The following is a 27956-nucleotide window of genomic DNA, read 5'->3' on the forward strand; positions in this document are numbered from 1 at the left end:
AATATAAAATCCGTGGTTGGATCCGTTCCATTGCCACCGAGTGATGGATACAACTTTAAAGTACAGATGGGATAGATATCAATCATGGATAAAAACAACCAAATGCAATGCATACCATATTTGTCTCGTAATAATAAAAAGAAATGTTTCAATTTAAAAAAAAACATCCAAAACGGTGCCTCACATTTGAAAATAAAGCAATATTCTTTGAACCACATAATTTATCGTATATGAAAAGATATTGGTATACCTAACGGTTTTCAAGATAAGTCAATTTATAAAACATCAACTAGTCAACTATATATCTTAATAAATAAGAACATGTACCACTATCAATACGTTAGTGATGCCTAAGCATGATTAGTTTCTATCAAGCCATGACTGATATCATCTTGGTACTGGTTCATCCATTTGTTACTATAATCTTTTAAATAACAGATCCTAACTTTGGCATGCTTTGATAATTTGCTATCACAATGATCAAGCATACTTTGATGTCGATTAATTGTATAGGATGATAATTGGCTAGCAACATTATGATCGTGTGATTAAGCAATATTAGTGTCTAGTATGTGCGGGCAGCATTAGTCATGGCTCTACCCCACTTAGGCCACGTTCGTTTGCCCCAGTTAGTTAACTTACCCTCTCGTTTTTCGCGCGCATGTTTCCCGAACTGCTAAATGATGTACTTTTTAAAAAAATTTCATAGAAAAGTTATTTTAAAAAATCATATTAATTTATTTTATATTTTTTAATAATTAATAATTAATTAATCATGTACTAATCTATTACTATGTTTGCTGCGCCCGCTAAGTTAATTTACCATTCCTCTAAACGAACGCAGCCCTAATGGATGCGTCTATGGCTAGTGTGGTTTAAGTTGCAAAGTGCATCATTATCAGAATCATAGATAAGCAATACTGAATCTTTTATATCTTCCAGGTCACTAAGGGGTTGTTTAGATAGGGCTAAACTTTTTAGCCCCATGTTACATCGGATGTTTGGATACTAATTTAAAGTATTAAACATAGACTAATAAAAAAATTAATTTTATAAACGAGAGCTAATCTGCGAGACGAATTTTTTAAGCCTAATTAATTCATAATTAGCAAGTGTTTACTGTAGCATCACATAGACTAATCGTGGATTAATTAGGCTCATTAGATTCGTCTCGCGAATTAGCCCAAGATATAATAGACTACGTTTACTATTTATAATAAGTGTCCAAACATCCGATATAACTAGAGGCTAAACTTTAGCCTCTAGAAACAAACACCCCCTAAAATAGCGAGAATGCTACACATACGACGTGTTGGTACGATGTTGTGTACGATCAAACGACTAAGCTCACGGCGTGCTTGAGGTTTGGATAGCAGGCCATGACGTCGGGAGCTAAGCTCACGCAGTGCAGGAGGGATCCGTTTTACCGTACAAATGTAGTAAAGAATTATTGTATGTATAGGACAGCTCCTAAAATGGTGACGCGTCATAGAGGAATCTTGGATGATGATATATTTTTTTAGAGGATGGTGTTGTCTTAGTTAAATATCAATGCTGCAAGCCACATAACTATTTAAAGTTACAGACTATAGAATGTTGGACATTGGACTATATAATCTCTTCAACTCTTTCAGTGATGACCATAATTTAATCTTCTAACAATTTAGTTAAGACTTTGGTATTTCTTACTTACCTTATTTGAGAAACTCGAAAATATTACAAGTATCTATATCAACAGGGTCACAAAAGACAACAAAAGTCAATTCAAGTTGACAAACCGCTTTGCAAATCAGTTAAATTTAATAAAAAAATCCATAATTTATTTTTGGTAAATATTAATCTACGCAAAAACCCATAAAATCACTCAGAAGTGATATTTGATTAGCAAGTGATATTTGATTAGCAAACGGTTATGCCAATGCTGCTTGACACTTATCCTGGGAGACCACTTCTAAATAATATATATAAGATATACTATACAATTTTTTAATAGAAGAGATAGAAATTATCTCTTAACTAAGAGATAGTCTATGTGAGAATGAATTATAGGGTCATTTATATTATGAGCTATTTGCTAAGAGCTAGACCATTAAAAAATTGTCATTTAAATACTTATGCTATCTATTATTAAAGGTGATCTATCTTTGAAGGTGGCCCCGAAGAACTTGTCACTCTCCTGACTCCTGAGTTGAGGTTCCCTTGTTCAAAATTCAGCCACCTACTGTTCAAGTGTTCGACGGATTGCCCGCCCATGCCCGCCGCCGACGTGAACACGACGTGGACGCTGGCCATCCGCGCCGCCGCGGACCAGGGTCACCCACGCCGCGCCGTTGCGTTGTACCTCTCGTCCCTCCGCTCGGCCTGCCGCCCCTGCCCTTTCGCGCTCGCCGCCGTCCTCAAGTCCGTCTCCCGCCTCTTCGCCGCGCACCCGCTCCTCTCCGCGGCCGCGGGCTCGCTCCACGCGCACCTCCTCCGCCTCGGCCTCCTCGCCCACCCCTACCCACGCGCGGCGCTCACCCACCTCTACGCGCGCCTCCCCGACACCTCCCACGCGCACAGCCTGCTTGACGAAACGCCGCCTCGGCCCGTGTGGGGGCGCGCGCAGGCTCACTCCCTCCTCGTCTCACGCAACTCGCTCCTCGCGTCCCTCCTCCGCTCCGGGGACCTGGCGGCGGCGCGCTCGCTGTTCGACTGCATGCCCGTGCGGGACGTCGTGTCCTGGAACTCCATGGTCGCCGGCCTCGCCAAGGCTGGACACCTCGACGAAGCCATCGAGCTTTTCGATCGGATGCCCGAGAGGAACGCTGCATCCTGGAACGCGCTCATGTGCGGCTACATCGCCCAGGGTAACCTATCCAAGGCGAGGGAGCTGTTCGAGCAAATGCCCGTGAGGAGCAACGTCTCGTGGATCACAATGATATCCGGCTACACCAAGTCCGGCGATGTCCACGCTGCTGGCGAGCTCTTCGAGAGGATTGAGAACAAGAAAGATCTTTACGCGTGGAATGCAATGGTATCGTGCTACACGAAGAATGGCTGCGCAAGGGAGGCTCTTGCTGTCTTCAATCGGATGCTGAAGCCTCATGTTTGGGTGATGCCCAATGAGAAGACGTTCTCGTCAGTCATCTCGGCTTGCTCGCAGCTTGGAGACTTGAGGTTTGGATTGTGGGCTGAGAGTTTCATGGGGTCTGTGGGGATTGCACTGGATGATCACTTGCGCACCGCTCTGGTGGATTTGCACACCAAGAGTGGGCGGATGGACAGAGCTTTTGATTTGTTCAGAGGTTTGGGGATGAGAGATGTGGTGTCTTACAGTGCGATGATCGTAGGCTGTGGGATGAATGGCATGTTCAACGAAGCTGTTAATTTGTTCAAGGAGATGTCTGATGCAAAGATTGATCCTAATGCAGTGACCTTTGTGGGATTGTTGTCAGCATACAGTAATGCAGGGCTAATGGAAGAAGCTCGTGCTTGCTTTTCTTCCATGTCAGTGAAATATAAGATTTCCCCTTCAATGGAACACTACACCATCATGGTAGATCTTCTTGGACGGAGTGGAAAATTGAATGAAGCATATCAGCTCATCGTGCAGATGCCAATGAAACCAGATGCTAGTGTTTGGGGCGCCTTGCTTCTTGCTTGCAGATTGCACAATGATGTTGAGCTAGGGGAAATTGCTGGTTACAAGTGCTTTGAACTTGAGCCAGGAGAGAGCGGATACTATATTCTTTTGGGTAACATATATGTAGAAGCAAATGAATGGGACAAAGTGAAGAGGCTAAGAAATATAATGGCAGAAAAAGGCTTAAACAAGATGCCTGGGAGTAGTTGGGTTCAGGCTGCATAAGTCCATTCTCTTGATGTTGTTCATTTCGATCAATTAATTCAGTTCATAAATCAACATGCAGATATTCAAAGTTTCAATACTAAAGTTTGACAAGGTGAGTGGCTAAAGTCTAACTTCTTTGTAGTTTTCCATCTCAATCTTCTAACTTCTCCTGATAGTTTCAGAGAATGCTGGATTCAGCTGTCCGCTTTCTCTCTCTTGGGTAGCTTGTCAGATTTATACAAGGTTCTCAGAAAATCTGAGCATTGGTGAGAAATACACAATTGGTCTGTTGCCATCACTCTTTCTTCATACTTCTGGTTATGCTTATGTAATGTATATGCCTTACAGTATTGATACTATTTTTATCGTTATATTGCCTCTATGTTTTTCAGGAATAGTTACCGTGTAAAGCTTGCAACTTGTAAACGCACTATTGGCTTCAGCATACTTACTATTACCGGTATAGACAAAAATAGCGTCCAGGCCCAACTGTCCCTGACTCCCTCTGTTGACTGCAACCTTAGTCATATTATATCAGCTTGGAAGTATGATCGAGAGCTATCAGGAGGACAGGAACAGATTATCTGCACTGGCATATTTATTCCAATCAACTAATGTGCTTGTATCCAGGTACTGGCTCATTGGTACAAGTTTTATGGCCAGCAAATTATGATGTTGAATGCTCAATCGTTAAGAGTTAGAAGCTCAACTTTTGTTCATAGTTTTCACCTCCCTTATCTTCCTGTTTATACCCATGCAGGCATCAGTTTTCTGAAAGTCTTATTTGGGGTGAATAGACCAAGAACAAACATTACACATATGTTTGTATTTGGAACAATGGTCATTGGACCAAACTAGGGATCCCCAGAAAGTTGTCATTCATTCCTATCCCAATTTTTGCAGTTTAAGATACGGTTGCATGTGAGATGGTGATATTAATGTATGCAATGTTGATAAATTCAATCAAACTAGGGATATCACGCGAAAAATTGTGCGGAGCTAGATAACTGAAACAGCATTAGATTTTATGTACAACTCTTGTTTTAAAAGTAGAATTGCATACATATACATCTATTGAATTTAGACCCACTGTGATTTAATGGTTTAAATCTTCTCTTTTCTCTCTCTAATTAGTCTGAGAATTTCTGGTCTAGAGAGCAGACGTCGTGGCTTCTTTTCCACTTATCTTTATTTCAACATATCATATGTCTTCTACAACTTCAATTTGGAGTGCTGAGTCACGTCATGTGTAATCTAAATTCGTTATCTGTTGTAACGTGTAATGAAATAAGTAGAGAAAAAAAATAAATTATATATCTATGGTAACGTGTAAAGAAATAAGTAGAGAAAAAAAAACTAAATTCAGTATCCACGGTAACGTGTAAACAAATAATTAAGTAGAGAAAAAGCTACTCTCATGATGAGTTTGGTTGGCAGTTAAGGTATGATGAAATATGATTATTGACATAGTTTTTATTTTTAGTTGGTTAGGTTTACTGCGGTGGAATCCGTTTAAATGGTTTCGAGTTATAGACTTCTGCGATACTTGTATTTAGAGCTATTTTTTTTTTTTAGTGGAAGATGATATCTGTGGACGATGACGTATATAGTTCGCCTTTAAAGATGTCAATCTTATACTTATAGAAGTAGAACGTGTAATTATGTTTCGAAAATAAAATAAAATAAAATAACAACAACATAGGAATGCATCAAGAATGCAGCAGTAAAAGTGTAAAACCACCCATAATGGCATAATGCTCTAGGTCGTCCACTAATTCCTACTACGCCCTACGGCCTCAGAGACCTGAATGCTAGGGTGCCATCTAACACGTTGATTTCCGATCCGACGGCTGCACAACTCTCAGGGCCTCGCCGCCGCAAAGAACACACCTACTCCGTAGGAGGGAACGTGCTCGACGAATTGCCGCACCCATGCTGACGCCGCTGTGCGCGCTGCTCCGGCGCCGGCGGCCGCCGATCCCCGCCGCCGCCGCCGCAGCAGCGACCTTCTTTACGAGCTCTGGAGGCGCCCGTATAGTGCTCCCCCCTCCTCCTGCGCCGGCGGAGCCCCGCGACGAGCCGGAACAGGAGGGCGGCTCGCTGGCGCAGCGGGTGGAGCGGTCGGCGTCGGTGTGCGCCGCGATCCGGGGGTGGATGGCCGACGGCCGCGCTGTGCACCGCGGACACATCTTCCACGCCGTCAACCGCCTCCGCCGCCGCAGCCTCCACCGCACCGCCCTCCAGGTCTCTCTCCCATGCACCCCCCTCCTCTCTAGTCCTCTTCTTCCCTCTTATCGCACCCCCCCCCCTCTCCTGGCTCGGATCAATCCATTGAGCCTCCCGTGAGCGCTCGCTTCGTAATTGATCCGAGTTTGACTTAGCACCTAGATAAATTGTCGTCGCAGATTCACATTTGCTGCCATCTCTGTATATTTGTGCTTGCCTGTGTAAAGATTTAGAGATGAACGAAATTAACATCGAGTAACTGACTGGTAGTGTGTTCTGTTTGTACTTCTTGATGGGATTATTGCTTACCTACTCATGGTGAAATCAAGCTTCTCTTCATTTAACATGCACAATGGATGGATATAAGTACATGGAGATTCTAAGTTTGTTTTTTTTTTCTTCTTACCATGAATTTGCTGTTCAGAAAGTGAAAGCTGCATCTCCTGTGTTTATTGCCACAGGTCATGGAGTGGATCATGAGAGAGAGGCCTTACAAGCTTAGTGAGCTAGATTACTCATATCTTCTGGAGTTCACAGCTAAAGTTCATGGCATTTCTGAAGCTGAGAGCCTCTTCCTTCGCATACCTCAGGAATACCAGAACGAGCTGCTCTACAACAATCTTGTTATGGCTTGTTTGGATTTGGGCCTGATTAAGCTTGCATATGGTTACAAGAGGAAGATGAGGGAATTGTCCTTGCCGATTTCACCGTATGTTTACAACCGACTGATCATCCTCCATTCTTCTCCGGGGCGTCAGAAAACTATTTCCAAGATACTCACCCAGATGAAAGCCGATGGTGTGACCCCTCACACGTCGACCTACAACATCCTACTGAAGATAAAGGCCTATGAACACAACATTGATGGAGTTGCAAGGGTTTTCAATGATATGAAAAGAGAAAAAATCGAGCCAAATGAGATCACATATGGCATTCTAGCAATTGCACATGCTGTTGCAAGGCTGTATACTGTTTCTCAGACATATGTAGAAGCGATCGAGAACTCTATGACTGGAACTAATTGGTCTACATTGGAAATTCTGCTTATCTTGTATGGATACCATCGGAAGGAAAAGGAGCTAAAGATGACATGGGACCTCATGCAAGGTCTCCCTCATATTCGACACAAAAGCTTTATCTTAGCGATTGAAGCATTTGGGAAGGTTGGTTCAATTGATCAGGCAGAAGAGATATGGGGAAAGATTAAATCAACAAGGAAGCTCAAGCTTACAGAACAGTTCAATTCCATTTTATCAGTTTATTGTAGGCATGGTATCGTGGATAAAGCTTCGGCTGTGTTCAAAGAAATGAGAGCAAATGGTTGCCAACCAAATGCCATTACATACCGCCACTTGGCGCTGGGCTGCTTGAAAGCAGGTATTGTTAAAGAAGCTCTGAAGACAATGGAAATAGCAAAGAAAGAAGTTGTCAGCAGGAAGGTGAAAAATTCAACACCATGGTTGGAGACAACACATATGTTGCTTGAAAACTTTGCAGAAAATGGTGACTTGTTAAATGCAAAGAGAGTCTTTAGCGAACTGAATGAATCAAAGTACTGTAGGAATTCATTTGTGTATAATAGCCTTCTTAAAGCTTATGTGAAGGCAAAAGTATATGAACCAGATTTGTTAAGAGCAATGATTTTGAGAGGAGTAATGCCAGATGCTGAAACATACAGCCTTGCGGGTTTGATAGAGCAGTTCAAGACATAATAACTATGTACATAACTGGGAAGGAGTTCGAAATGATCTTCAGAAGACAGTGCTGAATTGAGCCGTACAACAGATGGTGGTTAACTTGTGAACATTTTGTGGCTCAAAATCATTCGATATTCCAATTGTCACATTGAAGGTATCACTGGTATGCGGGGTGCATGATCAAAATTTGCAAAGGTAATAGTTAGGATATCACAATGACCACTGGTTATACAACATGTTACAGATATCATTGTGCTCCTTTCAACTACTTTGCAGATCCTCGACCCCCTGTGGGGCTGCAGGATGTACAAATGACTGGAAGAGAAACAGTAGAAGCTAAGCTAGCCATGATTAAGCTGAAGAACACCGTGCTATGCTGCCCCAAGTGCTGGTTACACAAGAAACAAAGTAGGCACATGTTCAGATATCAGCCTCCATTTGAATGACAGCAAAATTAGCAGCATGCAAGTGCAACCCAAGCAGCTTTTGCTGTGACTCCAAAATAAATAAAAACTGCACATGTTTTCCATATGGTATGTTGACTCAGTGGATAGATTATATTTGCATTCTGTTTCTAAACAGTGCCCCCGGGCCCTGGGGTTGATGCAGAATGCAGAGGTTGTACATTGACAAAGTCCGACAACCTGTCACCTAACAAATTCCACAGTTGCTGCTGGACTGTTGCCCCATCTTGTCTGATCTCCAGAATGAGTTGCTTCACCGTGGCCAATGGTGATGTTCACCAAGAGTTGTAAACAACATTTTCATGGGGTCACGAGGGATATATGTTGTATCTTTCCAAAACCAATATTCAGATGTACCTGAAATGTAAACGAAAATTTGACATACCAATGTGTTCCGCCATTTTGATACCCTTTAGATTTGCAATAACAGGTTAGCTCATGATACACAGGAACTGATTATACTTCATGATAGCTTCAGATCAAGGAGTATATCTATCAGGCCACAGCAGAACATGATCTCGTGTGATGTTCGTTTATGGAATGTCACTGCAAAACAGAAATAAAATGAAACCCTAAAATGGTTAGCAGTAACTTGCTAACAAGTACTCAATCCATTCCATATTACAAGACGTTTTGGCCCTATCTAGATTCATTCATGAATCAATGAATATGTTTTTTACATGTGTCTAAATTTATTAGCAATTATATGAATCTAGAGATGACTAGCAAATCTTATAATGTGAAACGTAGGTAATAGTGTTTTTGCAATGGCATGTATGATATGTGAAATCACAAACTTTACTACCTGCAAGTTTTGCTCCCATTAAAAATGGATCTGCAATCCGAATGATCAAGGAAAACACTGGGCACAGTGCTTTTCTGAACTATAGCTAACTTGGACCAGTCATACTCATATCGCCATTTACTCGAATTGAAAAGCATAATGCATTGGTTGCTCAGCTACTATAGCTGAACAATTGGATACACACATGACTTGGCTCCATAATTTTTCTGAGTTTCAGTACCAAGGCATACAGACATACATGGTGCAACCAGAACACCTGAAACCCCAGCTTATCAGAAGATGTCATATCAGAAATTTTTGTCCCAGAATACACAGCAACAAAGAGATCCATCCATGGATACTGAAATTGAAATCTTTATTCCTTTGCCTGCCTAAGGAATGGTAGATACATGGTAAATAGAAGAAGCGATACCATCTACTTGATTTTGAGATGAGCCTAAAGATAGTCATGGTTACAAGGAGACCTAGTATATTTATGTTCAATTACAATAACAACATTAAGTTACCTACTGCTGCCTCCTCCTTGTCCTCCTAGTGGTTGTAGGTGTGGATTCAGAATTTCTTGACCTCCTACCTTGCGCTGGCCCTCCCACTGCAACACCCACAGTGCTAGAAGTTGAAGCTTGCTCCACAGATGATGACTGCTGGGGAGCAACAGCAACAGCCGGTGCAGCATCATTAGCATCGGGAGGTGGCAAAGGAGCCTGATTGCCACCCCCAGTGTCAGCATTGCCCACTTGCTGCTGTGTTGCGGGCACAGGAGCCGTAGCATTCTGATCTTGTCTTGCTTGCCTTCGACCCCTAGCCCTTGGTCGCGGTGCAGAAGCCCCAGTCCTCTCAACCCCTGCAGATGAAGCTGCCTGGCCTGCCACTATATCCTGGTTTTGGATCAACCGCCTCACCATGTTTGCAATGCCTCTGTCTGGCATTTGCAGCTGCTGTCTCAAGCTCTCAGTCCTCTGTGCACTTGGTCTGGGTGGGATTTTGATACCATTTATAGGGGAATTCTGCTCAGCACTTCCTCTTCCATAAATCGGCGTGACATTTACTTCAAACAGCTCACTCTTGCAGACAGGGCAATCAGAGTACTCTGAATGTCTATGAAGCCACTGGTATATGCAAGGCCAACAGAAGAGGTGGCCACAAGGGGTAACCACGGGATCTTTAGCTGATTCAAGGCAGATATTGCATTCGAAGCTGCCGTGGCATCCGCCGCAACTGTCATCCTTCTTGGCAGCATCAGTTTTCCCAACCTTGCCATCACCATCAAGCTTCTGCCTTCTTGATGCCTCCAGAGAATTATGAGACCTATTGATGGACTGTGCCAGACTATCCGCTTCCGGGCTGTTCTCGTGGTGGCCGCGGCTCACTTGCCCTGGCCCTCCCCTCCCAATGCGGTGTTGATCGCTCACCTGGATCAACCTCCGCAGCCGGTTCTCCGGCGTCATTCTCTCGGTAGCAGCTGGGCTAGCTTGCGCCGATTCCCGCCTTGCGGCGGCAATCTCAGCTCCCCTTATAAGAGCAGTAGGGATTGCTCGACCAGACTGCACAAGCCACGTTTGAGGGCGCCGGCGTTCTCCGGCGGCTTCCAATGCTTGAACGAATTCAGCATCATACCTAGCAAACTGCGCCGGCGCCGACGAGGCCATAGCCATGTTTGAGGGCGTCTCGAGCGGCACCGCCCGCTGATCAACAGGATCGACAAGCCACGCAGCAACAGGATCCACCAGCACTTGCTCCGGCGTGGACAGCGCGTTCGACGGCGAGTAGGCCGCCCCCGCCGGCGGCGTTGGCACCACCACGGGCAGCGGCGGCGTAGCCGCAGGTGGTGCCACCGCCACCTCTTGGGGCTCAGACGAGCTCCTTTGCTCATTCGCCACCACCACAGCGGAACCGCCGGAGTTCGGCGGCGGCGGGTAATCGGCGGCGACATCCAGCCTCCCTGGAGGCTGCGGCAATGGAGGGAGGCCGAGATACAGGTTCAGATCCATCGGGCCCCTGCTCCCGCTCGCCCCCGTAGCCGCCCCGGCCATGCCCAAACAGCAAGAACCGAGCTTCCCCGCAAGAACACGCCGCCCCCCCCACCCCCCACCCCCCCCCCCCTACGGATCCGACCGAGACCAAAAGGGCCCGAAAGAAAAGGAATCTCTAGCACAAAGCAACCCACACCTCCCCCGCGATTCCGCGCCAGCCGACGTGATCGGCGGCGACGGCCTCTTGCTCAAGAACCAGCAAAGGAGGGGGGGTTCTTACCACAACGGGTAGCTCCAGCAGCAGCACGGAGCGATCATCGGGAGGGGGGATTCCACGGAGGACGCCATGCGAGAGCGCGGCGGCGGAATCATGGAGGAAGCATGGTGAGATTTGGGGATTCTTTTTGGGATGGAATTTGTGGCCTGGAGAAGAAGAGGAAGAAGCAGAAGAAGAACAGGGGAGGGGAGAGATGTTATAGCCGCCGCTTTGGGGTTTTACCCCACTCTGATGTGATGTGAAATGGTGATGCCGAACGCAGAAATGAAATAAGCCGGTTTGGGGCGTCTAGATGGGCTAAATTTTTTTTAGCCTATCTCACTTTGCGTGATAAATTTTTAAGTCTAATTTTTTTCTCCAATGCGCAAAAGATTTATATGATAAATTTTTAAGTCTAATTAATTTATAATTAGAGCATATTTACTGTAGCATCACATAGACTAATCATAGATTAATTAGACTCAATAGATTCGTCGCGTAAATTAGTCCAAGATTATAGATAAGTTTTATTAATAGTCTATGTTTACTGTCTAATAAGTGTCCAAACATTTGTCCCAAACACTCTCTTTATACGGATATCTGTCTACATTTAAGATTTTTCTTACTCGCATCCTTTCAAACTTCTGTAAATTGAATTTTGTACCAAAATACTAGTATTTGTCTCATCAATCGCTCTTCACTCAAAAATTTTGATGTCTTATCCTCACATACATCCCACCATCATTCATTCCTTATATTAAGGAGCTTTATAGATATTTTTTTATTAAATTTTACCTCAACAAAATAACATATAAATACTACTATTTGAGAAAAACAGATTTATAGATGGGTAACTGCATCTAAACCTAATTCTGACTTGATAGTTCATTTTACAGAATCTGTAACTATATAAATTCTTAGAAGTTATGGATTATTTGGGGTAGCTTCTAAAGTAACTTTTAAGAAAAGCTACAGGTATAAGAAGCTTCCAGACTAGCCCTTAGATTTTCACGTGCAATATACATCTACATTTGTATCTACGTAGCCATTTATTAAATTCCTATCGAGTACCAATGCCTGTGTTTGTCTTTGATTTTAAAATATATTGTTACTAGATGTTTTCTAAATTTTTGGTTTTCAGAAATTCGGTATTTTAATTAGGAGACGGTGGTATGCTTTAGTGAAGAAGGCATCACCTGCCTAAAGTTCGGTGTTTTCGGTGGCAACCAACCTATAAAACACCGAACTTCTATAAACCACAGAATTGGAAAACAATTAATAAAGAAGATATGTAAAATCAAAGATAAACCAAAGGTATTGGTATTTGATAGGAATCCAATAAATCTACTAATGAATAGATAGGATTTTGATTTAGAATGTATTTAATAATGTAAATCTAAAATCGTTTATAGTAAGAAAAACATATATGCACATATCCTATATAATAGCCTGCAACCTGGGTTCATTGGCATCGCCACTTGACAACATCACACACGCTACAAATGACACTTGAGATATGCAAAATAAAAGATAAACCAGAATTATTGATATTTGATAAGAAGTATTGATATTTGATAAGAATGTATTAAATGAGTATTAAGGTTTTGATTTACAATGCAATTACTAATCTAAATCTAAATTTTATGTAAAAGGAAAGACATAAAGATTTAGATGTATATACAGTAGATGCAATTAACTCTAAATCTTGTTGCATATAATATAAATACATAAGCTTTTGGTTTATCTTTGAAAACATTTGGTGGTTTGTAGATGTTCAGTTTTAGGGGAGGTGGTGGCAATGACAAGAGTACGAGTGGACCTTTTGCTACAATGTACTCCCTCGGTCCCTAAATGTTTGACGCTGTTGGCTTTTTTATATATGTTTGACCATTCATCTTATTTAAATATTTTTGTGTAATAGGTAAAGCTTATATATGTATAAAAGTATATTTAACGATAAATGAAATGATATAAAAATAATTAATACTTATGTAAATTTTTTGAATAAAACGAATAGTCAAACGTGTATAAAAAGGTTAACAGTGTCAAACATTTAGAGACAGAGATAGTACATGAGAGATTTGCCTTGGGGCTAGAGCATAACTAGTGCATTTTTAAAATTCAGTAGGGACAAATCTAGTCAAGAATACTATTAGGGTTAGCTCCATTTCATGGCACGATGAACCTTGGATTGAAACAATGTTTTACTAGAGGATTTTGGAACTTCGTCGAGATTGACCGACCCCCGATAAAATATAGGATGATTCCATTTATATTTTCCTTACTACAGAAGACTTAGATTTTGATAGTAGATGTAATTGAAGTATATATATCTAAATCATTTATTAGATTAGTATCAAACAACATTAGTATTGTTTTATTTTTTATTAAATATTTTTGAACTAAGGAGGTGATTGTTTGGTTTTTTATGGAAAAAACCAATTGTCATATGTGTAAACAAAAATTTTATATATGTATTTTTAGTGATCTAAAAGCCAAGACTGAAAAAAAACCTTGGTAAAAAACCCAAAATCAACTCTAAATTTAATGTCAAAAATTTAAAATTTTGGCTTATAAGCATAAGCAACAGCTAAAATAAGAAGGGTGTAAGTGGTTTCAAGAAGTTCATTGCTTTGAGAGGAGGTGGCAGTGGCAATTTCAGAAGTAGACTTATTGCTATGATGTATGAGGTTTGGCTTGAGGCTAGGGTATGACAAATCCACATGTCCCCAACTAATTCAGAATAAATACACTATTGTACCAATTCTTTAAAAAAACAATGCACATGTTTCTATGTCACAAATATGAACAAAAATGTGGCATCCACCTTGACTCTTTTTAACACACCTAATAGTAGTGTTGCTGCTAATAGAGATCATGGCGCAACCTGAAGATTATGGTTACAAGAGATAATCATTGATATTTTTACAATTTATGAAAGATAGAGCTCACGAAAGAATTGCAAAGATAATTAAAAAGGTAGAAAATAAATATTAAATAAATATTTTAGGATATCCAACCTATACAGATCAAGCTGAGGCAGTCGAATTTTTTTTGGCAACCAATATTAGAACATGAAAATCATGTTGAAATCATCTTTTACCATATTGAGCGAGACTGCAAGAGAACGGGGGAAGCATTGAGCAATATGGAGTGTTTTCTTGAGGATATCTGAGAACTTATGTTTATCTCATGGCCTTCCTCCGATATGATCTACACAACAGGATCTATGGTGTCTACCTTTACAAGTGACCATGGATCTATGATCAAGTAAGGGTTCCCTATAAATCATGTTAGATTTTCGTCGCAATATGGTGGAGGAGATTCTATGGTAGAATCTAAGAGTTCCTAACACAAGTATGGTGGATGAACACAAAAACACATAATTGAGATAGTCCATGGAAGAAAACAATGTAGCGGCAATGGATTCTAGTGTAACTACAACGAGAAATGTTAGCACATAAGCAAGAGAGAAGGGGAAAATCACATAGTAGCGGTGGTGACTTCTACCGTGACTATAAAGAGTGACCGTGTTGACCATAGCTTTAGGTGTAACTATGGTGACAACCCCATCAGCACATAGATGAGGAAAGGGGAGATCACAAAGTAGTGGAGACAATGGCTTCAAGCACAACTATGGTGAACAACCATGGCGACGCAAAAGCAAAGAGAAAGATAAAAAACTAGCGATAGTGACTTCGAACACAACTATGATAGATGACCATGACGGCATATAAATGAAAGCGAAGCATAAACTTACCAAATTGTGACATCAACGACAACCTCTGGCGCATGGTTGATCACAATGACAGATGCGAAGGTGAAAGGGGAAGATCCAAGAGTAGCAGCGACGACGAACAGGATGGAACAGGGGTAGCTAGGGTTAGTGTGGTGTTGCCCCGATACTTATAGTTATGAGAGACATCATTTCCTTCATAGGATCTTGAGCCAACGCTCACAATTTGACCACCTGCCATACACAATTCTAGTTTTGCTTGACAAGTGTCTTTCCTTTTGACAAGTGCCTCGTCGTGCCTTTGTTAGGTTGCCCATTTCAAATCCGAGCTTTTTTATTTATATATTTTTAATTAAAAATTAACAAAAAGATAGGTTTGAAAAATTGCAAAAGTATACCCCTAATTCTCAGCTAGTGGGTGATATATATATATATACACACACACATACATATATATATGTATGTGTGTATATATATATATATATATCCAATTAGCTAGACGATATAGGCAAATGCTCGTGGCAAGTCATGAGTGCTTGAGAGAGGTGAGGCTATCGATTCTGTAGACGGCTCCCTTAATGTACCTTATAGTGCACGGACTACTTTTATTCATCATACATACTTCGTTCATCATTCTTCAAATCCAATGACTAAAATCATCTTCGTAACATCGAACGGTTTGGACAGACTCCACATTTCTTTACATATACTTTTCATACATTAGTGACTTTCTAAATTAGAAATTATCTTACCAATTACAGAGATTTCATATGTTATAAAATATCTTTCCAATTAGAAACACTTTCTTTATATTAGAATTTATATAAAGATAAATATATAAATTTTAAATCATAAATATCTATAATTATACGATGGCTATCTTTAGAATCAAAGTTCAATTACAATTTTTAATCACATCGTTAGAACACCGACAATGATAACAACATAATAAAGTTCGTGATCAACGTCATACCACAGCTATGCCAAACATAAGATCGATCAATGCTCTAGACCATTATTATTGGATGCATAAATAGTCAAATCACTAACAATAATCAGATATAAATCTCTGATAAATAGGAATGAATATCTGGTTTTCTATAAATATTTTGTTAGCATCATGTTTTTATGTGAAAAAAGTAAATTTGTCAAATGACACATCATTGTAGTATATTTTTTAAAATCATGTTAAGATATGTGCACGTACCGATAATAATGAACTGGAAACACAACTAATGTAAAATATCATTAATAATTTCACTTTGTTAAAAATTGTCATATATATTTTTAACTACAAAGAACTTGTGCGATAAATATTTGCTATGAATTATATGATTACTTAATATATGATTTAAGTATCTTTTTATGTAATATAAGAAGACACAAATTTGTTTTTAAACTCAAAATAAATTTAGACTTCAGAGTTTCATAGTTGTTTTGTACTTTTAATATATACAACTTCAACAAAATTTCATTTGTTATAGGAAGAAAAAAAATTGATACAACTCATGTTTGTATAAAGTGCTTTTTACTAAATACTCCCTCCATATTTTTATGTATGGCACCGTTGACTTTTAGGATTACGTTTGACCATTCGTCTTATTCAAAATTTATATCCAAATATGCAAAATTATAATGCATACTTAAAGTTTCTATAATAAAAATTATATTATAACAAAATAATTAATAATTATATAATTTTTTTGAATAAGACGAATAGTCAAACTTGGACCTAAAAGTCAACGACGTCATATAAAAAAATATGGAAGGAGTATAGTTTTATAGAATTTAAATTTTATGTGACCTTGATATCCTAGTGATTTTGAAATTAGTGTATCAATTTGCTGTTGCAATGTTTCTAAAATTAGCATATAAACATTTCCTTATAAGTTTTTCAATTATTGTTCAAACTCGAAAACTCTTAATTTATTAAAAATATAGTCTAACCTATAATTAATTAGACAAAACTATAATAACCACCCTTAACTGGTGGTTTGCTACTATTTCGTCAGCGATTGTTTAAATAATCAAATTAACAAATGAGATAGAGAACCAAATTCAAATATTCGATTTATATATGATTACATTAAAAAGAATTTACAATATCTTATTTATATTATTAAATTAAGTCGTAGCGTTAGCACGAATACAATGCTAGTGCCTTTCTAGTGGGTGTTTTATCTGCTTCCGAGGGCCGCCTACAAAATTATCCCCTCTACCTATTCAACGCTCAAGAGCGGAGACGTTTTGCACTGGGCCTCTTGCTCGGGTTAAATTGTCCAATAGGTGGGCATTAAGGGATTGCATGCAAATGTAACAAGCACCGTTGATTGTCCATCTAGCCAGCATCACTGGACGTTTGGCATGTCGAATATATCATATAACTATTAGATGTTTATACATCGCCGACTAACTGTACATTATGGGGTCTAGTTTTATAATTTTTTGTAAAAAAATTATCTTTATTAATTTTTAATAAAATATATAACTAAAAAATTCTTCCCACTCCCACTCCCAAGCCATAGCTTTCGGCCCACCTGTAACTGTCGCGCGGCCCATTTAGGCCCAAATCAGTTCGACCCATCTAAATCTAGGCCTGGTTTAGTGTACACCAGTCAGCCCAACAAGGCCCATTTGATCATTTCCTCTTGAGTGGGAGGAGGCGGCCATTTTTTTTTCCGCTCCTCGAAATTTCGAATCGGAAAACCTAAGCGGCGAGCTCCTCGCCAGAATCCACCACCGATGGAGGCAGCGGCGGCGGGGAGGTACGGCATCCTCGACAGGTCCTTCAAGCTCGCCGCGCGCTCCATCCTCACCGCCTGCTCCCGCGAGGTTTGGTCCCCCCCCCCCCCTCCCCACCTCTCAAGCATCCCACGTCAGCTCCCGCGGTTGCCGCGCCCTTGAACGAGATTGTGTGCTTCCCATGAAGCTGATTCGTGCGCTGTTCCGTCGGCTTGCTGTGGTTTGTTGCGATTGACTCGTGTTGTTGTGGAGTTGTAGGATGTGAACAAGGCTTTCTCGTCGTTTACGGATGCGGAGAGGGAACGTTTGTACCAGATGTTCGTTTATGTGAGCACTCTGATCGTCTCCCAGTCCAGGAATTGTATTTGGGAATTGTGGATTTTTCGATCATTGAGGTTACAGAATTGAGCTTCATGTGTGTAGTTTACTGTGACCCCTCTAGTTTCAGACATTTCTTGCTTTTTTTGCAGGTAATCAAGTCTCTGGACAGCAACATAGAGGTGTAGTATTGTATTAAACTGGCTACTACTTAACACAGAGAATAATCTGGATTGTAACAGGCATTTTATTTTCTACTAGATTAAAATCATGTGTTTGCTTCATCTATCAAGTTTGTTTTTGTTGCGCAAGAAAAACCTTATTTGTATGTTTAGGATATATGTACAGTGCTGATTGTGCTGGATGTGATTTTATAACCTTACATAAAGGCATAGGCATATTTTCCTTGGGTTTTTTCCTTGTTAGATTATTTTATCACCTGTGAGTCATGCAATTAGTTGTGGCAGAGCTGGACTGGATATATTGATTTAACATCGATCTGGTTCTTGGTATATATTAGTTATTAATGATTTATTGTTGTATTTTTTTTCTTTTTCGCTAGATGTCTGCCCTTTGCCTTTAATGTGAGAAAACTTTCTCAAAGGTCCATGATTCAGAGTTAAAATCGAAATGATGAGTTGTTAACTGTTTATATGTTAATAGACTATTTCCTAGTGAAGTTTGCCGGTATCTGCTCTCTTTCATACCTTTTCCTTGTGCCTGGCCAGATGTGTTCATGTTTTGAGCCAACTTCCACTGATGAAATACATTTTTTTCTTGGTGTGTGGACCATAACATTGAAATCTCTTATGTTATGTTTGTTGAACCAGATGTCGGAGAGTCATACACTGTACTGTTTCTGTGCTCAATATATTGATGCAATATATGTTCATACTGCAGGAGGATTTTGACACATCCTGCCATGAACTACAAGTAATGTCTCAAGCAATACTTTCAAGTTTTACTAATACTTGCAAGTAAGCGCATATGTATACCATCATTTTTTTAGGTTGCCACTGCCCTTGATAAGATAGATCAGTTTGTTGAAGAACAAAAGCTGGATGTGTTATCTTCAGACAAGTAAGTGCTATATTTTGCCTCTGTGGCTCCATGTTTGTGAAATTTTTGTGTTCTCCTCATCTCTTGTTCACTTTCTAAGAAATACAATCACATGGACAAGCATGGCCATTGCTCTGTTATTTGTTCTCAAACTGTGGCATATAAATACTCAAGATATGTCTGGATAAAAGATGTCTTTCTTGACATGTTCTTCATTCCATGTGATTCAATGTAGTTTGTTTGGGATAATGGATGATCCGGTTGCAGGACTAATATTGAAGACATCAAGCAAAGGATATCAAAGGCTAAGAAAGATGAAATTAGATACCTGAAAAGTTTACTAGAAGAGGTAACTACTGTATACCTTGGAAGTTGCTCTGCAGACGTAGACAATATTCCCAATACTGAGTCTCCATGGTCTATAATTAATTTTTCAAGGGATACTCTTCTTATCATGTGAATAATAACTGAATATTAATAGATGATTATCCTGCAAAGACATTGCTGATTTTGGTAATGCACAATAACATAGGTTGAAGAGAAAAACAATGCCATGAAGGCTCAAATTGAACTCTTGAAGAAAGACGACGGTTTGGCTGCAGGAAAACAAGTCCTTGAGAAGGTTCTTTTACAACCCTACCATTTGTATCAATGTTCTGCTGTAGCTCTCATTTTGGCTTGACATTTGCAAATCGGTTTGCAGCTGATGCAATGCAACTCTGAGCTCCAAAGCTACAATGATCGTTGAGTTCGAGGTTTTCAGCTGATCCGATGATTATTTACTGTCTGGAGTGAAGACATCTCTTGGATAGCTGGTAGATTTAGATAGGACGTTGATCCAGGAATCAAGATGGGTCATCCGCCCATGAATTTCCTGTTATGTGAAACAAGTACTGCAGTCTGTATGTTCGATATGGTTGTCACCTGTTAACTCCCAGCTGAAACCGTTGCTGCTTTCTGTATCTTGTTAAGTCTATGTGCTTTCTGTAGCGTATCTATCCCTTGTTCTGTGATCATCTTGGAGACACGTGCACTGCCCTGGTGCCTGTTCATCCTTATTGTTTTGCACATGAGACATGTTTGGTTTGTGTTCACAGGCCACAAGTTAGTTGAGTGGAGTGTGGTCATGGGCTCATGGCAACTTTTGTCGAGCAGCTATTTCTGGGTATCCTTGCTTGTTTACAGCCGCACTGTTTATCATCTATTATGATTTTCATTCTTGAACTATGATTACAAACAAAACATGGTATAACAAGTATGTATCACTGCATCATAAAATTTATAGAACTTGTCAAAAAAATTGTGATTCATAACCAAACAACCGCAACACTGAAAAATGTGACATTTAGGCCTATTTGAAACAAAAATCAGACAGAGAATGCATTTAGAACATAAAAAAGAAAAAAAATCAACTTCTACATAAAAAATGGACTCGTTTCATGTGGAAGTGTGAAATCTCAAACATGGCCATTGTTCTTCCAAGCATGTTTATGTAGCCATAGTTTTAGCTAGGGTAAGTAAATTTTCTATCAGCGGTGCTATACATGCGATGAAATAGCAGCCACGTTGTCCCGTTTGAAGCAGCGGTGGTGGGTCTGTCCGTTTGAAACAGTGGCGGTGGTGCGTTTGAAGCACCAGCTGGCATCATACGCTGATAAGTACGTTTTCATTGTACGTATAGCCATTTTCAATTTTCTATATAGAAGTTCGTCGTATGATCTTTCTATGGTAAAATTTCAACTTGTAGTATTTAATTCATTCGTCTGTACCGTCAAATAACTATAAAATAAAAACTCAGAAAATCCCAATATCCAAAAATCTTCAAAGATTTCATACATGACCTGACATGTGCACCTCTTGTCAATGACTTTTAATTAAGAGGCATTACTGCAGGGGATATCAATCCATGCACTGGCCCTACCTGTCAGTGTCTGGCATACAGTTTCCACCCCTCTCCTTCCTTTGGTTCTGAGGCCATGATCAGGCCACACACACCACTCCTGCCTTAGCCACACCATTTTCATCCAAATGGCAGCCATCTCCTCCCTCCACCTCCACCTCCACCTCCACTCCACTGCCATCCTCTCACCACCATGGCTGCCACACTCTCCTCTGTGCCTGCCCCCTCCAAGCACTCCTCCATTGCCAGAGCTCAGCTCTCCCCTCCCCCTTCCATCCTCTCATCATCAACGGTAAGCAGTGTGGTTTCATGCATTTTGTTGCTTGGTTGGTTCTTGGTGCTGTGGTGATGTGTGGTGATGGCCATTGCTGTTGATGCTGGCTGCTTGCAGAAGACGGCCTTCCATGGGCTGTCGCTGGTGGACAGGCGGTGGGCGGCCTCTGTCGGCGGCGGCGGCGGCCGGCGGCGGAGGGTGCTGCAGGTGAACGCGAGGACCGCGGGCGCGGCGAAGAACATCGAGGTTGAGGTCGACAAGCCGCTCGGGCTCACCCTCGGCCAGAAGACCGGCGGTGGCGTCGTCATCACCGTCAGTGTCTTCTTGTTTGTCTGCATGATCCACCAATGGAAAATTCACTACTGAATTGTATTTTCTTTTCGAGTATTTGGTAGAATACCGAATTGTTGTCTCAAGAATCAACATAGATTACTCACTACATTTCCTGGAGAAATTTCCTAACAAATTTGGAGGAATGGATTGGATTGTACAGTTAATTAACTGGTTTAAGAGTTATAGATTAGGCATATCTGATTCGTATTCAGAAAACTATTACTTTTGTTTCATGTTATTAGATGTTTTGGCTTTTTTTTCATCTATGAACCAATATGTGTGTTACATATTTTTTTTTATTGCTATCCATTTAAATCTAAAGAAAGTCAGGGCATCTTATAACCTGAAACAAGAGGGAGTAGTTCTTTTAATATGTAAGCTTGCCTTAGAACTGGAAATGCATAAGTCCTGTAATTGTTAGTGACTAGTGACTGTCGATTTGGCATTGCCATAGGCTGTGGACTCAGGAGGGAACGCAGCAAGAGCAGGGCTGAAATCAGGTGACCAGGTGCTCTACACAAGTAGCTTCTTTGGGGATGAACTCTGGCCTGCAGATAAGCTGGGGTTCACCAAGACAGCCATCCAGGCAAAGCCAGACTCCGTCTACTTTGTGGTGAGCAGGTAATAAGCACTTATCCTTCTCAGAATTGCAATTTTTTCACTATTTCAAAGTCATATATATACACTCATTATGTGGTTGCATTCAGAATTCAGACTGCATTACTAGTAGGTAATATTGTACTCTTCCCAGAAATGATTGTGGATCTTCCAAGTTCTTTACATTTCATCTCCTGCTGTCGTTTCGCGCAATCTCAGGGGTGCATCAGTTGATGTGAAGCGCCTTCCGAAAAGGCCAGCGCCTCCTAGATTTGGCAGGAAGTTGACTGAATCACAGAAGGTAAGCTCAAGATAGTCCTGTATGCTTCAGTCCTTGTGTTGCCTATAATCATGAACTCTTTCCACCTTAAGCCTCAACCTGCAAGTTGTGAACTGTAACAGGCTAGAGCAACACACATTTGCCTTGATTGTGGATACATCTACTTCCTTCCCAAGCCTTTCGACGAACAGGTAAGATGGAGCATATTTCACTTGCATTCTTTTACAAAGAATCAGCCTTTTAGCATTCAAATCAAAACGAAATCAGGTGTATCCAACAATTCATTTGTGGCTTTTCATCCATTTTTCAGCCTGATGAATATGGCTGCCCACAATGCAATGCGCCAAAGAAACGGTTTGCGAAGTATGATCCAGAAACCGGGAAGGCGATCGGTGGTGCTCTGCCACCTATTACGGTGATCGTCAGTTTGATAATCGGCATTGCTGGAGTAGGGGCCTTGCTTGTATATGGCCTTCAATAGGCTGCAAATACTTCACAGGTTTTTGACTGTGTATCAAAAAGCTCAGCCAATTGCTGATGCACTCTTATGATCTTATCTAGCAAAAGAATTCTGAGTGATATATATTTGAGGGGGAAAGGTAAAAACATCATATTGGAGGCTAATGACTAAATGACTACTCAAATCTCCTTATATCTACGGAGATTAATTTACTAGTCTCTCTTATCTATTGGATCATCATTCATTTTTCACCGAAAGGTAATCCACTTTTTGGAAATGCTTCCAGTTTCAGGTTTCCTCTCAACGGTGTGATGATTTAATTCGCAAAAAGAAAAGGATATGGGGTTTGCTTGGTTCTAGTGAAAGATATACTTCATCTTGACATGCACTGACTTGTAGCTAATGAAGTGATTTGCTTGAATCCAGTGAACTTTCTAATCTGAAGCTCTGAAATGAACTGCATTTTTGTCCGGCGTGATTGATGACAAGCTTTGTCATCACATTCTTAGATAATCATAGCAACGAAAGCAGTTTTACTGAGTCCACAACTACTGTTCTGACTTTCTATGGTTGAAGCAACCCATGGTAAACTTGATGATATCAGCCATCATTTTCTGTTGCTAAATGAGCTAGCTCCTAAGTCCAAATGGAGGCAATAGAAGATTTGCTCCAGTTAACCCCAGCCAAACAAAAACAAAGTATGAAAAATGCATGAAAATGACATGACGTACAAATCACTATTTTCTATGACATCTTTCTCTAAAATCAGTTCATCTACCAGCTTAAAGCAAGTCCCTACCTCAACTAAATTCCAAGACAATTGACATCAGGACACAAGTCGGTAGTTAAAATTAGTTGGAACAAGATGAATACCAATCCACATTTCAGAGACTAATTATTATCAAACCTGTACTTTTTCACTGCTAATGCTACTTACAACTGAGTACTTAGTAGTGCTTCACAAGAGCAAAAAAACTTGTACTTAAACCAGTGCAAGAACTGAAGTAGCATACGAAGCAGCAAGAGCTCAAAGACGAGGTGGTGATCATGAGCTACTGGGGCACCTCGCCGGCGTGGGGTCCGGGCCGCCGCGGCGGAGGGCCGTCTCCGGTGGTGCCACTCCTCATCGTGGTGGCCCTGGTCTGGGTCAACTACAACGAGACCCTGACGGAGTGGTACGACATGGCGGCGAACCTGCCGGAGACGGTGGCCGAGAATGCCGTCACCCTGGTCCTCGCCGGCGGGCTCCTGATGCTCGTCTCCGTCCTCCTCAGCCGCCGGAGCGAGGTGGTGATCGTGCCGGTGGCGCTGGTGCTGTCCATGCTGCTGCTGCAGAACATCATGGTGTTCTTGATCCTTCTGCTGGTGGCGGCCTACTTCGCCGGCATATACTACTTTCCGGCGGCGGACAGCCGGTACGGCGGTGGAGGCGGCGGCGGCGTCTGCTCCGGACTGGGGTTCTACATGCTGCTGCTGCTGTGCCTGGTGCTGTGCGCCATGTTCGCCGACGAGGGTGTCAAGTGGTGGATCCCTGGGACGCTGCTGGCTGCTTCCCTGCTCTGCCTCAACCTCTTCTCAGGTGGTCAGGTCTTGGGCTATGGAAATCTCTGAAGAACAAAAAAGATGAAATCTTTTTTGTTTTGTTTTTGCTTCTCAGGTGGTCAGGTCTTGGGCTATGGAAATCTCTGAAGAACAAAAAAGATGAGATCTTTTTTGTTTTGTTTTTGCAGGACAGAGCACGGTTCTTGGCTTCTTGCCATTGCCAGATGAGATCATGCATGTGTAAAATGAATATATGACTAAACGGTATATATGTGTGTGCAGTGCAGTGTAAAATATTGACATAACTATGAACAATTAAGCATCTTTTTTGTACTGAATGTGTTTTTGGCCTTCTGATCAATAGATTCGCTCTGCAGATTGTGTTGCCCTTTTGAGTTGGGACATAGGATCCAGAATATGATGATTTTCACTGGAGATTGGGGCATGCAACTGGCTTGCCAACCATTATTCTCTTTTGTGCTGTACATGAGCACATAGATAAAGATTCTAAAGATAATTATGATTCACAGGACTAATAGAGTCCTGATGGATAGATGTCTGGATAAATTATGCAACAGTACAGGAAGAGGTACATAGTTCACATCTCAAATGGATAGAATGGTCTAGTTGTCAGCAATCAGATAGCATAGAGTTCAGCTGACAGTAACCATGTAGCATAGCGTTCAACTTTCAGGAGGCGCCTGCAGCAGCAGCCTCCTCCTGGAGCTGCTTCACCTTGGTGATGTAGTCACTCATAGCTTCCTCCTTTGATTTGCCTGCCACGATTGCGAAACGTTCAGTTTGCGACAATTGAGAAAAGTTCAGTTTGTGACGATTGTGGAAAGTTCAGTCGAGCAGCATGGAGAAATAGCGAATATTACTACTCCCTCCGCATCTTTGAGAAAAAATTTTCCCACAAATTGCATTAGAGTTTGAAAAGGTAGTGTATAAATTCATTGGAATTAAAGAAAGAAGAGTGACAAATGTATTGGAAATTGAAAAGGGGAAGAACATTTTAGTCTTTTGGTTATATATTGGCATGCATGAGATAGGAGAAAGATGAAACATTTTTAGGACGCAGATAGTAGAATGGACAACAAAACGTGGTAGAGAGAAGCTTTAACCTTCAACAGCCTTCCATGCGTCCCATTTCGCCCTTTCCCTCGGGTTGAACATGCCAGGACGAGCTTCAGAAGAATTTAAGAGGCAAATTGTGAGCAGTGGTCGAGAGGTATCGTTGTAAATATAAAACAAAATACAAGATGTCCAATGCAGAGTTATTGGCAAAGCACATCAAACTCAGAGCAGCAATTGACTAGTTTGCTAGGGCCAATCTCAATAAAAGTTCCATGGACAATAAATAGGATATCATATAGATATTTTTGATGATGTGACGAGATATTAATGAAGAGAGAGATAAAATGAGTTTTATGGGATGAAACCTTCTATGCACTGTTACCTAGACAACTGAAACTATGCATTGAGAGATGAATGTTTTATCCTAGTTTCAAACTTTTTAGATGACATATCACTCTAGTAATCGTGTTCATAAAACTTACATTGAGGATGGCCTAATACTACGTCCCCATGGGAAGAGACACTGGCCGATACACGAGTACACGACACACTAATCGATTAGTCAAGGGGCATGAGGGAAATAAATATAGTCGTTTGAAAGGAGCAGTCAGATTTTGATTTACAGTCCCTCAAAAAAAAGATTTTCATTTACAGGTTTAACACAACTAGTAGAGTGAAAACCAAAAAAAATATAGAACTATGAAAAAAAAAAGTACATACTAACAGTAAAACATCGAGTATGAAAAAAAGTACATACTAACAGTAATACATCGAACATGGACAGATTACAATACATCCACCAGTGTCCAGTTTGATGTGAAAGATTCTGGGAAATAATGGCAAAGATGCGGGTTGAGTATTACTTCTCCTGTTCTACGTTATAAGATGTTTTAATGAATATATTTTATATATGTGTCTAAATTTATTACTATCCATATAAATATAAGAACTAGAAGATCTTGTAACGTAAAATAGAGCTAACATTTTGCAAAGTCCAACCCAATACACTAAAGTTAAATTTGAAGAAAAGCTCAGAAGGGGATACAAATTCCTCATATTATAAACTGCCCGCCTTAATATTAAGATGCTCTTGTCTCAAATAAGACAGGTTTTATAAGATCTTGTACTGGGAGTCTGGGACAGTGATCCCTGGCTTTTAAATTGTACCATGCCTCTGAATTTGACCAAACACAACTCAAGAATTGTGTTCAGATCTATAACATGTCTTAAGAAAACAAAAGTAAGTACTGAATATTAACAAATATACATACAAGTATTCACATCTCCAACAGTGGCCTGCTTGTAGAGTCCATAGAGGATAAGCTTGTTCTCATTGCTAGTACTCTCAGGCAAGGTCTTCGCCTTCTCAGCGTACTCCTCAAAGTCCTCCTGCAATGGATATCAGTTACAAATTATTATCGGATCAAGCTATACCCACACTGTCACACTGAATCTCTTCAGAAACTCCAACCTTCGGCCAATTGTACTTATCAGAGCAAACTAGAAATTACAAAACAATTGCGACATCTTAACCAACAAGACTGCATCTCATAATTTTTTTTTTTTTGGGCAGACTCACTGAACGAATCAGACAAAGAGATGCACAGTAATAGCAGGGAAACTCGAAGTCGATCTATGTTCTAAGGCACCATCAATAATCAAATGCAGCTCAGGGACGCCCATAACGATGCGTCAGGTTTCCTCTGCGCTAACATTAACAGGAAGTCAGGAAAGCTAAAAGAACATCGGTAATTCAACACAAAGATTGCATTTAGTCAGTGGATCTCATCAGATGGTAAGGCAAACGGCATCAAGAACACCTAAAAAACAGCCCACGCCTAACAGATCTTGCCTAAACAAGCAAATCTTGGCAGAATTCAAAACCACCCAGCAAAAATCCCAAACTAAACTGCTCTAGGCGAAATCTAAGGCCGCTCCTGCCGATAAGAAACACAGGGTCAAATCAATCAATCAAACAAACAAACGAAGCATGAACCGAGCAGAGGAAATGATAGTTAAAGATGCCATCTTTAGCGGGATCAAGCGTGGAACGACAATGCTGGTGGGTTCAGGGAGCGATCTCTATACCTGCAGACCCATGGCGGCTTGAAGGTTTTGGGATTCTTCTCTTCTTGGAATTAACGACGGCGCCGATCAGGGGTGAGATCGGATCTCTTTTATAGCGAGGTCCTGCAAATTTGTAGCACCAAAATCCCTTCCTTTTGTTCTAATTCAGATTAAGTCCCTGTGCTGAAGCTCAATTTTAGTTTTTCAGGAAAGCCCTTAAAACTTTTTTTTTAGATTTAAGAGAGATAACTGTTACCTCCGTTTCACATTATAAGACTTCTTAGTCTTAACTAGATTTATACGTATGCTAATTAATCTAGA

At 40.8% G+C, this 27956-nt stretch overlaps 7 protein-coding genes across 9 annotated transcripts; 5 read left to right on the forward strand and 2 right to left on the reverse strand.

The window, feature by feature from the left end:
- The first annotated feature begins 2203 nt into the window (after positions 1-2203).
- LOC102722601 (pentatricopeptide repeat-containing protein At4g22760) lies at positions 2204-4909 on the forward strand. Of its 2 annotated transcripts, XM_015840393.1 has the most exons (4): positions 2204-3941; positions 4006-4113; positions 4222-4459; positions 4590-4909. In XM_015840393.1, exon 1 carries the CDS (start codon positions 2252-2254, stop codon positions 3845-3847), a length of 1596 nt encoding a protein of 531 aa, XP_015695879.1. In that variant the 5' UTR covers positions 2204-2251; the 3' UTR covers positions 3848-3941; positions 4006-4113; positions 4222-4459; positions 4590-4909. The 2 variants fall into 2 exon arrangements, with proteins under 2 accessions (XP_015695879.1, XP_006659156.1); XM_006659093.2 differs by having other exon boundaries at positions 4222-4909.
- Positions 4910-5678: 769 nt separating this feature from the next.
- Positions 5679-7791, forward strand: LOC102703797 (pentatricopeptide repeat-containing protein At1g07590, mitochondrial). The gene is made up of 2 exons (XM_040526755.1): positions 5679-6073; positions 6517-7791. Exons 1-2 carry the CDS (start codon positions 5762-5764, stop codon positions 7765-7767), a joined length of 1563 nt encoding a protein of 520 aa, XP_040382689.1. The 5' UTR covers positions 5679-5761; the 3' UTR covers positions 7768-7791.
- A 1566-nt stretch (positions 7792-9357) lies between these two features.
- On the reverse strand, positions 9358-11087 carry LOC102722883. Its single transcript, XM_015840566.2, has one exon. It carries the CDS (start codon positions 11052-11054, stop codon positions 9528-9530), a length of 1527 nt encoding a protein of 508 aa, XP_015696052.2. The 5' UTR covers positions 11055-11087; the 3' UTR covers positions 9358-9527.
- A 6591-nt stretch (positions 11088-17678) lies between these two features.
- Positions 17679-20288, forward strand: LOC102704079. 2 transcript variants are annotated; one of them, XM_006659799.3, is made up of 8 exons: positions 17679-17818; positions 17987-18055; positions 18199-18228; positions 18947-18979; positions 19056-19126; positions 19373-19454; positions 19638-19727; positions 19809-20288. In XM_006659799.3, the coding sequence occupies exons 1-8, from the start codon at positions 17729-17731 to the stop codon at positions 19851-19853; spliced, it is 510 nt and encodes a 169-aa protein (XP_006659862.3). In that variant the 5' UTR covers positions 17679-17728; the 3' UTR covers positions 19854-20288. The 2 variants fall into 2 exon arrangements, with proteins under 2 accessions (XP_006659862.3, XP_040382928.1); XM_040526994.1 differs by lacking the exon at positions 18199-18228.
- An 858-nt stretch (positions 20289-21146) lies between these two features.
- On the forward strand, positions 21147-23169 carry LOC102699330. The gene is made up of 6 exons (XM_006659095.3): positions 21147-21297; positions 21397-21591; positions 22067-22233; positions 22429-22510; positions 22612-22680; positions 22800-23169. The coding sequence occupies exons 1-6, from the start codon at positions 21199-21201 to the stop codon at positions 22968-22970; spliced, it is 783 nt and encodes a 260-aa protein (XP_006659158.1). The 5' UTR covers positions 21147-21198; the 3' UTR covers positions 22971-23169.
- A 764-nt stretch (positions 23170-23933) lies between these two features.
- Positions 23934-24805, forward strand: LOC102699611. Its single transcript, XM_040526819.1, has 2 exons — positions 23934-24572; positions 24651-24805. Exon 1 carries the CDS (start codon positions 23997-23999, stop codon positions 24558-24560), a length of 564 nt encoding a protein of 187 aa, XP_040382753.1. The 5' UTR covers positions 23934-23996; the 3' UTR covers positions 24561-24572; positions 24651-24805.
- Positions 24806-24928: 123 nt separating this feature from the next.
- Positions 24929-27774, reverse strand: LOC102699886 (acyl-CoA-binding domain-containing protein 1). The gene is made up of 4 exons (XM_006659096.1): positions 27657-27774; positions 26840-26957; positions 25616-25678; positions 24929-25267 (listed from the first exon to the last, which is right to left on the reverse strand). The coding sequence occupies exons 1-4, from the start codon at positions 27666-27668 to the stop codon at positions 25182-25184; spliced, it is 279 nt and encodes a 92-aa protein (XP_006659159.1). The 5' UTR covers positions 27669-27774; the 3' UTR covers positions 24929-25181.
- Between the last annotated feature and the right edge of the window lie 182 nt (positions 27775-27956).

The sequence above is a fragment of the Oryza brachyantha genome, chromosome 8 (assembly GCF_000231095.2).
Source record: "Oryza brachyantha chromosome 8, ObraRS2, whole genome shotgun sequence".
Taxonomy (NCBI): Eukaryota; Viridiplantae; Streptophyta; class Magnoliopsida; order Poales; family Poaceae; genus Oryza; species Oryza brachyantha.

What these genes read in the sequence shown, in the direction of transcription:
- LOC102722883 (XM_015840566.2), bottom strand. Translation starts at nt 11,054, where the DNA reads ATGGCCGGGGCGGCTACGGGGGCGAGCGGGAGCAGGGGCCCGATGGAT.
- LOC102699330 (XM_006659095.3), top strand. Translation starts at nt 21,199, where the DNA reads ATGGCTGCCACACTCTCCTCTGTGCCTGCCCCCTCCAAGCACTCCTCC. An exon ending in AGTTGACTGAATCACAGAAG is followed by an intron (nt 22,511 to 22,611) that starts GTAAGCTCAAGA and finishes GAACTGTAACAG; the next exon opens with GCTAGAGCAACACACATTTG. An exon ending in CCAAGCCTTTCGACGAACAG is followed by an intron (nt 22,681 to 22,799) that starts GTAAGATGGAGC and finishes TCCATTTTTCAG; the next exon opens with CCTGATGAATATGGCTGCCC.
- LOC102703797 (XM_040526755.1), top strand. Translation starts at nt 5,762, where the DNA reads ATGCTGACGCCGCTGTGCGCGCTGCTCCGGCGCCGGCGGCCGCCGATC. An exon ending in TCCACCGCACCGCCCTCCAG is followed by an intron (nt 6,074 to 6,516) that starts GTCTCTCTCCCA and finishes TTATTGCCACAG; the next exon opens with GTCATGGAGTGGATCATGAG.
- LOC102699611 (XM_040526819.1), top strand. Translation starts at nt 23,997, where the DNA reads ATGAGCTACTGGGGCACCTCGCCGGCGTGGGGTCCGGGCCGCCGCGGC.
- LOC102699886 (XM_006659096.1), bottom strand. An exon ending in TGTTGGAGATGTGAATACTT is followed by an intron (nt 25,679 to 26,839) that starts GTATGTATATTT and finishes ATTCTTCTGAAG; the next exon opens with CTCGTCCTGGCATGTTCAAC. An exon ending in CGCATGGAAGGCTGTTGAAG is followed by an intron (nt 25,268 to 25,615) that starts GTTAAAGCTTCT and finishes CAATCGTGGCAG; the next exon opens with GCAAATCAAAGGAGGAAGCT.
- LOC102704079 (XM_006659799.3), top strand. Translation starts at nt 17,729, where the DNA reads ATGGAGGCAGCGGCGGCGGGGAGGTACGGCATCCTCGACAGGTCCTTC. An exon ending in CATCCTGCCATGAACTACAA is followed by an intron (nt 18,980 to 19,055) that starts GTAATGTCTCAA and finishes TCATTTTTTTAG; the next exon opens with GTTGCCACTGCCCTTGATAA. An exon ending in GAAAACAAGTCCTTGAGAAG is followed by an intron (nt 19,728 to 19,808) that starts GTTCTTTTACAA and finishes ATCGGTTTGCAG; the next exon opens with CTGATGCAATGCAACTCTGA.
- LOC102722601 (XM_006659093.2), top strand. Translation starts at nt 2,252, where the DNA reads ATGCCCGCCGCCGACGTGAACACGACGTGGACGCTGGCCATCCGCGCC.